Raw genomic sequence first — 12,021 nt, 5'->3', positions numbered from 1 at the left:
GATTATTTCTCTCTCCTGAGATATTGATAAGCTACTAGCATTTTTACATTGCATGTTATGAGACAGAGGGGTTTGGTTTCTCTCACATTTCCACTTATCCACTTTGTATACCACAATAAAAAACAATCTATTTCCACAACAGCCAGGTCTTATGTAATGGTTGGGGTTTTGTGTGGGCATATTCACATTGATCTAGATATCTAGATAGACATTACCTCAGAGAGCTGCATTTTTATAGGCTCTAAGCTTAAGTTATGATGTATGGTAGTCATCAGTGCAAACCGTGCAGTTCTGGGAGAGACAAAACTGCAATAAAATGTTATTAACCAAGCTGTTTGGTTTTTGGGAGTTGTTGGGTCATCATTCTGATCTCTTAAAGACCTGTCTATTCCCTGTTAAATATCAAGGTCACTTTTTGTTTCCACCTCCAAAAATAGACACTTGATTAACCCTGGTGTCACTGACAGAGACTTTAACCGCATGTAAGTGTTGAAAGATGCTTGGCTGTATCCTTAGTGTTTTCTGAGACAGCTGGGAGATCATAGGGGGGTCGTCATAAATGCAGCAAGCTCACAAAATATGCAGAGTTGAGTGCAGTGCAATCCCTGAGCATTATGTTATTCTGACAGCAGGTGGTTTGTTTCAGAAGGGGCGAAATAAGTGATGTTTACAAGTCTAAACCTAAAAGTGCGGTCATGTTACATCGAGCAATTTATCATGTTACATCAAGCACTGCACACACATAAGTCACTTTTAAAGCAGTTTTCTGTTGGTCAGGCAAATTCGCGTGACCAATTTTGAACACGAGCGAAATCTGCGAATTTCCCCTCACTCAAAACTCCTGATTGAAATGACTGTAATTCGCCCGCGAAATGTCTCGGAGCAACGCACATTACAGCTCGCAAAACTTCCTGAACCGTTTGTGCAACACTCACATTAGCAAGTGAAATCAGTTTCTTGAAATCTTGCTACACTCTCAAGTATCTTAAAATTAGATAAATTAAAGTCTTTTCAACACCTCTAATTAGCCGTGAGTGAGTCTCCATATATGTTGAAGTTGCAGTAGTCGTCCACTAGAGTGAGCACATAATGTGTAGAAGATGCTATTGCATCATATTGACGTGAGGACGAAAGCACAAAACAACAGAAACTGAACTGAACATGTCATGAAGTGAATAAAACATGAAACATTATGATCTTTATGTATCAGTTTATGTTCACATAAACACACTCAACAGCTGAAAATGAACGAGCTGAGAAGAGATTTGACATTTTGATTGAAACCTCAACTATGCAGTGGAGAGATTCTATAATTATGGGATCAAGTTAACATAAAAATATAAATTCCATTTATAACATTTCTGGTATTTTTTTCCACCAAATTTGATAACCATTTTGGTCAAGTGGTCAGCGTTTAGTTAGCATTGTTAGCATGGTAGAAAGCTGCCATTTCTATAATGCTAACGGATAGCTTTCTCCATTATAGACCTCATTGATTTGTAAAGGTGAGGAAAGTAATGTTAAAACCAACAGCCTATCCAAATAGCTATTGAGGCATTGTTTTAGGTTGTTGTTATGCATCCTTTCTAGAATAAATTACTGACAAATGAACAGTAATTCAATGTAATGTAAGTTTAATGAAGGAGACTAATATGGCACTAATGGCGAAAACAACAGCTTTGTATGTCTATTCCCGTAAACAGAATGGCACTATGGGTTTGATTCCCAGAGAATGCATTAACTGATCAGATCTATACTTTGAATACCATGTAATTCACTTTGGATAAAAGTGTCTACCAAATGCATAAATTATAAAGATTTGAAGTACTTTTTCCACAATCCAGCAATCTAGCACATGCTGGTCATGGGTTTGATTCCAAGGGCTGATAGATATATTTATATAGGCCTACCCTGAATGCAATGTACATAAAAGCATCTGCCATATAAATATAAATTCACTGCAAAACACTTTCAGCTTCATTTTAATATGAAACACAGCCTTTAAGGCACCACATCAATTCCTGATGGAAAATATCAAGTGCCATCCTGCATGAATATGCTGTTTCACTCTGAAATATGTCACATTACTGAAGTTAATTGAGTTGCTGATGCCTTTCATGTTGATTTTAATGAACTGATTGTAATCAAGATTTCCTCATTGTACACCTGTATCTATGTTATTCTGTGTTTAACTCATTGAATAGAAGACGTAACAGCTCATTTTGCTGCACTGCTCGAGGAACAAATGTGCAATCTGGCCGTCGCATTCAATAACAGAATGAAGCCAGTGTCCCGTCGCCAAACATTATTAATCTTAATGAGTTAATAATGGGGTCTGTGCGCCTGTGTGAGGACACAGTCCAGTGATCACATATTTCAAAACAGACTGCTATAGAGCGAGGGAAGCCCCCACAACATTAGGGGGACGCTCTGAAAGCGTGTGAAGTCACACTCACACATACACACATATTTTTAAGATCGTAGACTGAAGTTTGCCTTGCGCTCAGATGTGATTGGAGAAGAGGTCTGGAAGCTGCATTGCAGCAGCTCGGGGTCGGTCGTGACTCCAGCTCAAAGGGAGGTGTGCAAGTGCACTGTAACGGGGGACTGGGTAACATGTTCAAGGGAATGGTGTTTCTCAAGGCTGTTTCTCAAGATTTCAATCATTGTAAATTAATCTCATAACGGAAAGATAGAAACAGATGTTTTATTGGGGGAATCTCACGAATAGATGTCTGGGTCATATTTCACCCCAAAACAAACTATTTATATTTTGGTAAATTAAATCTATTTTTAAAACCATTATTTGTTTTGCACTGTGACATTAATTTTAGCAATGCAATAATTTTTACACCTTTTTTTAATTTAAATCAATATAAAGGCAGCACAACAAATATCAAATAAATGATATAAATACTTCACAATTGAAATTATAGAAAACTATATATATATATATATATATATATATATAAGATATGTATATGAAGACTTCAGATGCATAAAACTAGTCCGTCCATCTAACATTTTTCTTTTAAATGTGCATATATGTTTTTAAGTGACATTTTTGAAAATAAGGCATTTCAATAACTGACTAGCAGTCTTTTCATTGCCATTAAAGTGAATTACTGAACCTAAACATAGGAGCCTAATAAAAAATAGAAAAAAAGAAAAATGTCATATGGACTTTTTTGCATCTGAAGTCTTCATATATTGCATTACAGTTATAAGAATATGATTTATTTTATTTTTTATTTTATTTTTGTCTATTGAGGGAGAAAATGTATTTAATTGTCATGAAAATACTGATCCAACATGGTCCACTTTAATAATGGTCCTAAATTATGGTCCTTCATTTTCTTCAAGGAAAATATCAGTTAATTTTTCACTGTTGATTTTGGGATGAAATATAACCTGGACATGTTCTTAAGAGGTTTGTGTGGATTGGAATCTTAAGAATTCCATGACATTCTTTAATTTTCCTAAGATGTTTCCCCCCCCCCAGAGAATAATTTACACTACTAAGAAGGATCAGTGTACTTCTGTGAGAAACCTCCACAACCTGGTCTGCGCTAGGGACACACACAGCTGCAGTTCTTTGGGGAATTCCTTTGAAACAGTCTTCAGAAGGTTTTTACGCATCTTAGCCACACGCTGGCTTCCAAAACAACATAATCACTTTGATTCAGCCACTGCTGTGCCGTGTGAGGACAACACGGAAACCGAGCAAAGAGACTCTATTAATTAAAACATGCAGATTAAAGACTTATGGTTTATTTTGGGAATAATTTCATAAACTGGGATCAACATTTAATTACAAAATTGGTGGATTTGGTGATTATTACAGAAAACATTGTGGAAAATGTTTAATAAACCCCTTGGCACAAGCAGAGCCGACCTGAAATCAATCAATCAATCAATCAATCAATCAATCAATCAATCAATCTATCTGTCTGTCTGTCTGTCTGTCTGTCTGTCTGTCTGTCTATCTATCTATCTATCTATCTATCTATGTCTGTCTGTCTGTCTGTCTGTCTGTCTATCTATCTATCTATCTATCTATCTATCTATCTATCTATCTATCTATCTATCTCTGTCTGTCTGTCTGTCTGTCTGTCTGTCTGTCTGTCTGTCTGTCTATCTATCTATCTATCTATCTATCTATCTATCTATCTATCTATCTATCTATCTATCTGTCTGTCTGTCTGTCTGTCTGTCTGTCTATCAAATAAACAATAAAAAGCAACACACAGATATATAAGATAAGATTTAACGTGTTTATGTCTAGAAGTGTCAACGCTAAATTGGTCTGGATGATTTCATATTGCTCTCAATATGACAGCTGTGTCCCCCCTTTCCTGCATTACACGTCAAATTGATTGGAACCCCCCACCCCCTTTTCTTTTGACAGCTCTCGGTGACGCGCTCGGACGCGAACACTGCGGTTTGAGAACAGCCCACCTCCATATGAATGCGTGCTCGCCTCCCTTCTGTTGTTCTCAGTCCGGAGCGTGCACGCACACGCACGCGTTTATCCCCACCTCTAAATGTATTTCCAGCGTCTGTTGGATTTGTACAGACACCGCTTCGGATTGCGAATACAGATGGAGATCTTCCTGATGTCTGATGGCCACCGGCGCACCCGAGCCGCGCGAGAGCACACAAGTCAACTATGATACGCGCGAGACACTGGCATGTGTCAGGAATGCCAAGCTGAGCTCTGATGGGGAAATTTGAGGAACCGGCTGAGAAAGAGATTTGTTTGGATATCACAGGAAAAGCTGCCCATGGAAATGAGTCCTGAAGAGAAACCAAAGAGGCACTTTAGCACTGCGAGTCTTTGGAGAGAGAGAAGTGCAGACTTTCTGCCTCTGTAAAATAAATGGAAACTTAACTGAATTCTGACCAACAAGGTGAATTCATTCTTCATTTGAAGCACTGAAGTTTTACATGTACTGACATAAATTGCTTAAGATGATTTCAAGCAGCCTAACCTGAAATAAAATCGAAGTGTTTTGAGACTAAAGAAATATACTGGACATTTAGTAATTTATGCACCTTGAATTATACGTTTTTGTGGCGTTAATCCATATGTGCAATCTTCATGATTTTTAATCTCGTTAATTCGGAATAGAAGCGCCCGCAAGATCCGGACTGGGAACTCAGGAAAGGTCGGTGCTACAGGCAAGGAAAGAGAAACTAGATGATTTTTTCCAAATGTGTTTTATGTTTTTGACAGCAGTGACGCTGTTGTGCCCTTTATGTCCGCTTGACATGACGCGGAGTCCCCACTGGACACGTATTCTGAATCTAAAGAACAAAAGAGGGGGGAAGGTTTATCTTTAGGAAACCGGTTTATTTTTCTTGCGTAGTGAATGATGTTGAAACAAATCATGTTTTTTTTTTTTATTTGGACACATGGGCTGATCTGAGATACTCCTCTCCTTCTTGCAGTTTGACTTTTTGAATGTTTGTGTATTTCATCAAGGGTTTTTGGACTTTATTATGCATGGACTGTGGTGGATATGAGAAATGCCATGACTTACTTAAAGCATGCATGCTGACAGTCCTTTAAATGGCTCATTTATAGAGAAATTGGTGCATTTGGTGTCAGAATGGAGTTAAGAAGTTCCCCAAGGAGTCAAAGCAAACAGTGCTTGACTTGAACCTTCATTTTTGTGGTGTTATTATGTAACTTAGATTAACTAGTGGAAGAATATTTTGATTCACTTGTAGTAAGTTGAAAGATTCCATGCATTTTGGATAAACCTCTCTAAACCCATGTGCGTCAAGAAGGACAGAAAAAAAGAGGAATGCGCTATTGACGTCATGAGGTGAAATAACCAAACTTAAAATCCTGGAACTGTCTAAATGCATGAGTAAACCATTTGCCATCTAGACGTCAGAGTTGTTTGACTCAAATTACTTGATTCTTTTTCCATCCGAGCACCTTTTGCATTTATCCCAGCTAGACTCTGATCTGAACAGTATCATGGCTTCTCCTCAACACCAACATCTGCTGTATCACAACAGCGAAGTAAGCTGTGAATCCAGTGGTGATGGTGCTGTGTCTGTGCGTATCAGCAGCACCAAACCGCACAAACAGCAGCGTGGGAGTCTGGGCGCCAGCGCCATGTGTAGTATCATTGGGGGCTCCAAACATTGCAAGTACAGTATTTCCTCCAGCTGTAGCTCGGGCGAATCTACCATCCGCAAGCCGGTGATCAAAGGCCTCAGGTCTCAGAGGAAGATGCCGCAGCTGTTTGAGAGGTCGGCTGGACACTTCTGGAACCCCAAGTTCGACTCGAACATTCTGGAGGAAGCGTGCCGCGAGCGCTGCTTCCCTCAGACGCAAAGACGTTTCCGCTGTGTGTTGTTTTACATGGCGGCCGCCAGCGTCCTCTGGGGGTTGTTCTTCATCGCTAATGCTAACCGATGTGAACAGACTGCCTTCTTATTGCCCACGGCCTCTTTCCTGCTCCTCTGTTCTGTCCTGTTCGTCTTCACGTTCACCCGCTTCTACACCCACTGCTACAATCAAGCCTCACTGTTGCTCATTGTAGTGACATTTGCCCTCACTCTTGCACCTCAGATCCAAACGTCAGGCTTTAGTGACTTTAATGTGCCTCTTTTGAAGGATGAAGATGATGCAGGCAACTTCAGTGGAGCAGAGGATAAAAACCTGACGTTTGAAGCCACCCGCAGTGGAGGTCCAGTAGTGCCCTGTTTGTCCCCAGTTGGCACCTTCTCTCTAGGCATGGAGGTGCTTTCATTGCTCTACAGTTTCCTCCATGTCCGTCTTTACGCTTCATTACTGCTAGGCCTGCTCTACTCTGTGCTTTTTGAGACGCTTGGCTGGATGCACTTGATTCAAGCCAATGGATGGAGAAATTCCACTGAGGAACATTTGGAAACACTCTACTGGCTGATCCCTGGAAGAGCCATTTTGCATGTCTGCGCCCACATCATTGGTATTCACCTTTTCATTATGTCTGAAGTGCGTTCACGCAGCACGTTCCTCAAGGTCGGCCAAGCCATCATGCATGGGAAAGACTTGGAGGTCGAAAAGGCCCTGAAGGAGCGGATGATTCACTCGGTGATGCCTCGTAGGGTGGCGGATGAGCTTATGAAACAGGGCGATGACGACAATGACAATTCGGTTAAGCGCTACTCGACGGGAGCGGCTATTGCGGGTGCCTCCAGCCCTAAGAGCACCAAACGCAAGAAGACCTCGATACCTCGGGGTCAGATCATCTTTCGGCCTTTCAACATGAAACGCATGGAGCCGGTCAGCATCCTGTTCGCCGACATTGTGGGATTCACCAAGATGAGTGCTAACAAGTCGGCGCATGCCCTGGTGGGACTCCTCAACGACTTATTCGGACGCTTCGATCACCTGTGCGAGCTCACATGCTGTGAGAAGATCAGCACGCTGGGAGACTGTTACTATTGTGTGGCCGGTTGTCCCGAGCCTCGAGAGGACCATGCTTACTGCTGCGTGGAGATGGGGCTTGGCATGATCCAGGCCATTGAGCAGTTCTGTCAAGAGAAAAAGGAAATGGTCAACATGCGTGTCGGCGTCCACACGGGCACCGTGCTCTGCGGGATCCTCGGCATGAAACGCTTTAAATTTGATGTCTGGTCCAATGATGTCAACTTAGCCAATCTCATGGAGCAGTTGGGTGTCGCCGGGAAGGTTCACCTGTCGGAAGCCACAGACAAGTTCTTGGATGACAGCTACTTGCGAGAAGACGGCCGAGTCACAGAAAGGATCGGACCAAGTGTGGTTGCAGATCAGCTTAAAGGTAAGATATGCATTTCAGATGTTCTAATGACTAATGATGTACATGAGCATGCAAAGATGTTGCCTTGCTTAGCACTGTGCTTCGTCTTTGTTGCGAAACAGTGCCTCGGAGGACTGAGTGTGACACGTTTGGCTCATCTGGCTGTTAAAACTTTCTAAGCTGCTTTGAAACTCTCTTCAGTCTGTGTATTGTCAGTGTCCTTAGGGTCTACTTGTCGAAGTGTTTTGTTGAATCTTTGCCTCTACAGTTTCTGTGACATTCAGTTACTGGAGCAGATGTTTTAGTCTTGCTGTCTAGCCATTTCTGCAGCCTTTAGAAATAGATTAATTTTGGTTATTTGTACAGTAATTTTTTCTTGGAAAAAGGCCTGTCATTTATTTTGTTTTCTGCTCAGTGGTCAACAAAGCAAAATTTGCATTTGCAAATGGCAAATTAGCAACATTTTCTGCTGCCTAGTCGTGTCAGTGCATTCAGTGCAGTCTTGCAATACAATTTTGTTGTTATTTTCTTTTGTTTTTTTTTACCCTTAAATTAAAATTCTGTCACCATTCACTAACCCTCTTGTTGTTTCAAACCTGTATGAGTTTCTTTCTTCTGCAAAACACAAAAGAGATATTTTTTACCTTTGTAGAGAGAGAGAGAGAGAGAGAGAGAGAGAGAGAGAGAATGAGAATGAATGCCTGATAAATAGCCATACAGGGTTGAAACAACATGTTTTGGCGAACTGCCCCTTTAATGGCTGGTCATCCATCAGGAAGAGATTCATGGTGGAGGTTTTTAGAATAATTTTGTCTTGCAAAAGATCTGTAAAAAGAACTGTATCCTGATTTAATGAGCTTTCTAATGAGCAATCAACAAAGACAAATTAGAAACATTTTTTTGCAGGGTAATAAGGTTAGCATGCAAGCTACATTTGTACATTTGTTTCAGTTGCATATTTTAATTTTCAAGCATTTGTGTGCTAATCTCTTATTTCACTTAAAGGCTGGCAACTTCTCTTATATCAAGTTTGGATTCTCACAAGTTCCAAAGCGACATTTATATAAATGTGGCAGAAAGCTGCATTTTTACATAATTACCTTATGCAAATGCTTCCCTCTTTGTGTTAATTATACTTGAGCTCAAGCAAAAGCCAATAATTGGACACAGAGTGATGTATTTTCTAGCCGAATAGAATATAAATGTCCCAGTGTGTTATTAATCCTTTCAGGTCATAATTATAGTTACTTAATAGATCCTCTTCATTTAATGAGGAATGCCAGACCTTATTAATATGGAAAATGGAATTCACATTTTGACAGTATTGATAACAGGTTTCTAACATCGAGTGGCTAAACCTTAAGATTAGCAAAGTGGCTCTTGTCCTTTACTCCTGCAGATCGGATTAAAGTCTTCACATATTCATTTTTTTCATGAATATGAAATACGTGAAATATTCATAAGTCATTGTCACTGAAATAGTCTTTAATGCTGGGCTCAGATTACACAATATCAGCAACGGTCTGTTTGTGCAAATGGGACGTAAGAATCGATCGTTTTATATCGTATAGAGTGTCATAGTGAATGACAACCGATGCCGTGTCTGCAACGCTTCATGACAGAAAAACTAGCATGTTTAATTTTTTTTGGTCCTCTACAACGGGTTCTTTCACATCTGTGACATTGACCAATAGGAGCACAGAAGCTCTTGGGTAAACAGCTTTCAAACATGCAAAATGAAAGAGAGACGAAGGTATTGGTGCTGTTAGAAGAAACTTTGCAATTTTGGAAAGGTTAATGGAGCGATGGCAACAATTCTTCAGACTTTATGATGTTTCTTTGAGTTACTACTATGACTGAGTGAAAAAAGATAAATGCTGGCGAACGATAGCAGAGCCGCTTCAGCAACCTGACGAGTACTGGAATTAGCATTAGGCTAGTACAACCACTATTTGTTTACGCTCTTGTTTTCGGAAGTCAGTCGCTAGTTCTGCCTTCTCGATGACATCATGCATGTTTTTAAAGACGGCAAGCAATGATTGGTCATGAAGCAATGTGTAGTCTGAGATGTTTCTTGTCCACGACACCTCAAGAGTTTAGGGGCCCTATTTTAACGATGTAAGCGCATGGTCTAAAGCGCAGAGCGCAAGTGCACTTAGGGCGTGTCTGAGTCCACTTTTGCCAAGTTAACGATGGGAAAAGCAAGGGCGATGGGTCAGCGCACCCGGCGCATGGTCTAAAAGAGTTGTCCCTATTCCCTTAATGAGTAATTTGTGTGTTTTGGGCGGAATGTGCAATAAACCAATCAGAGTCTCATCTCCCATTCCCTTCAAAAGCCAGATGCGCTCTTGCCATGGCGGATTCGCTATTTACATGACGGAATTTGCAAGCAGAAAAACTGAATGCTTCTCAAGCGAGGAAACGGATCTGCTCGTGCGCAGGGTTAAAGCGTAAGCAGATCATCTACGGGACAAAGTGTGGACCCGCCTATAGGCGCACATTACTAACGCGCTCTTTAAATAACAAAAAAAAAAGATTGCAGTTGCCTCAAAATCAGTTTCAGCTGCCTCAAAATTGCAACGCGCCAACAATGCGCCTGAAAACACCTCGTTTTCAGACCAGCAGCCCATGGGCGCACAGATGAGCGCAAATGCATTTGCTATTTAAGCAGGACGTGAAAATGATAACTCTGTCGGCTAAAACTAGCAAAAAACACTTGCGTTGCGCCTGGCGCCGCGTTGCGCCTAGTATATGATAGGGCCATATGAGTGAAAAACTCATAATCTGACTCAGTGACTATCGCAACAGACAAAAACATTGTGTAGTCTGAAGCCGGCATAAGGAAACACACATCAAAAACCAACCCAGGTTTTTTGACATCTTTATCTGCCGTGCTTGAATCTAAGCGCTGAAGGATCCCAAACGGCTGTTTGTTGAGTGGATATAATCACTTGGTGAAACTGAAATCGCTGTGCCAGAACAAATCTCCGTGCTGTCACTGCATCCTCATGCGGTAGCAGTGCGTGTGTCCAGCAGGTCCTGCGGGTCAACTGGAAATGATGCCGCATCTGTTGCCCTTGAGAGTCTCGCTTCATTTTGCTAGCGTTGCTTGCCAGCACTCCCCCTCAATCAGACAGGATTTGAGTCTCTTGAGGAACCAAGCTTCTTTTTTTTTACCCCGTCATTCCTTCAGCCTTCATTTAAAAGGGTAAAATGGCCTCCTTAAGACGGTCCCATGGCGCCTGTTTCTGAATATCTGTCAGTTCCTCTCTCAGTTTATCTCCTTCATTCTCTATTTTGTGTGCCACTCTGTACTGTAGTCTTTCCAGTGGATGGTTTTGCTCTTAGGTTTTTTTTTTTCTTCTTTCAATTTCATGACTCAGAACGGTACAGCAAGGGCAAGTGTAACATTGCATAACAACCTTTCTTTATCAAACACCACTGAACTCTCTGCTGAATTCTCTGCATCTCATTTCGCACGGTTTAACACATGCTGTACCCGCGGCCTGAAGCTTTAATATATGACTTCCTCTCTTTAATCATCAACAAAATGATTAAAGGGGCGACATTCTTTTCTTCATATCTTATATTTAGTTGATTGCCCCTCTGCAGGCGTTTACCCTTTTTCCCCCTCTCGTTCACTGGCTGAAAGCTTAATTTTCCCACTCCGGAGAGTATTTAGTCCAGTGCCCAGGATTTATATTTCCTTCATGGATTTACAGGCCCATTGAATGAGCTCTCCGTCAAGCGAGTCTTCGACTCCAGACCGGCAAAAATCTTCCAGCTGCTCGTAGTAGCTGCGTAAATCAGGGAAGCAAAGTAGCAAGCTTGTGTGGAAACTTGGCAGATCCGAGAATGGAGACTGTCCAGGTCTCGAGTAAATCACACCGACCTGGACGCTAATCACAAAACTGCAGTCTCCCTTTAGACGCTGATGTTCTTTTGGACTGAACATGTGTTTAAATCAAAGCATTGGCTCTGATGCTCTGCTGACTTTCGGAGCAAGTTCTTTCAATTTACTGGTGAAATCAAGCTGCGGAAACCAACAAAGACACAGCACACCTGGGTCATTCCCACTGTGCAGTGCGCGTTCATGTCTCTGTGAAATCAAGCCATGAAACCAAGACAACATCAAATGTAAATTGGGGTTTTGCAGCTTTTAGCCCTTGTGTGTTAACTGTTTAGGGTCGACTATTAACTAGTTGCTTATTAGCATACATATTACTTGGAGATTGGTTGT

The 12,021-nt window shown here is 41.2% G+C and overlaps 1 protein-coding gene across 1 annotated transcript in view; it reads left to right on the top strand.

Annotated features, from left to right (window-relative positions):
- The first annotated feature begins 4,492 nt into the window (after positions 1–4,492).
- The window catches only part of LOC311092619 (adenylate cyclase 9), a 60,016-nt gene continuing 52,487 nt past the window's right edge, over positions 4,493–12,021 (top strand). The window contains exon 1 of the mRNA XM_084129470.1: positions 4,493–7,802. Coding sequence (XP_083985596.1) covers positions 5,990–7,802 — 1,813 coding nt within the window. The 5' untranslated portion in view covers positions 4,493–5,989. The remainder of the gene's footprint in view (positions 7,803–12,021) is intronic.

Source organism: Abramis brama (genome assembly GCF_963993115.1).
Source record: "Abramis brama genome assembly, chromosome: 1".
Lineage (NCBI taxonomy): Eukaryota > Metazoa > Chordata > Actinopteri > Cypriniformes > Leuciscidae > Abramis > Abramis brama.
The sequence above is the reverse complement of the archived record's forward strand: the minus strand, read 5'-3'. Positions and strand labels throughout refer to the sequence as shown.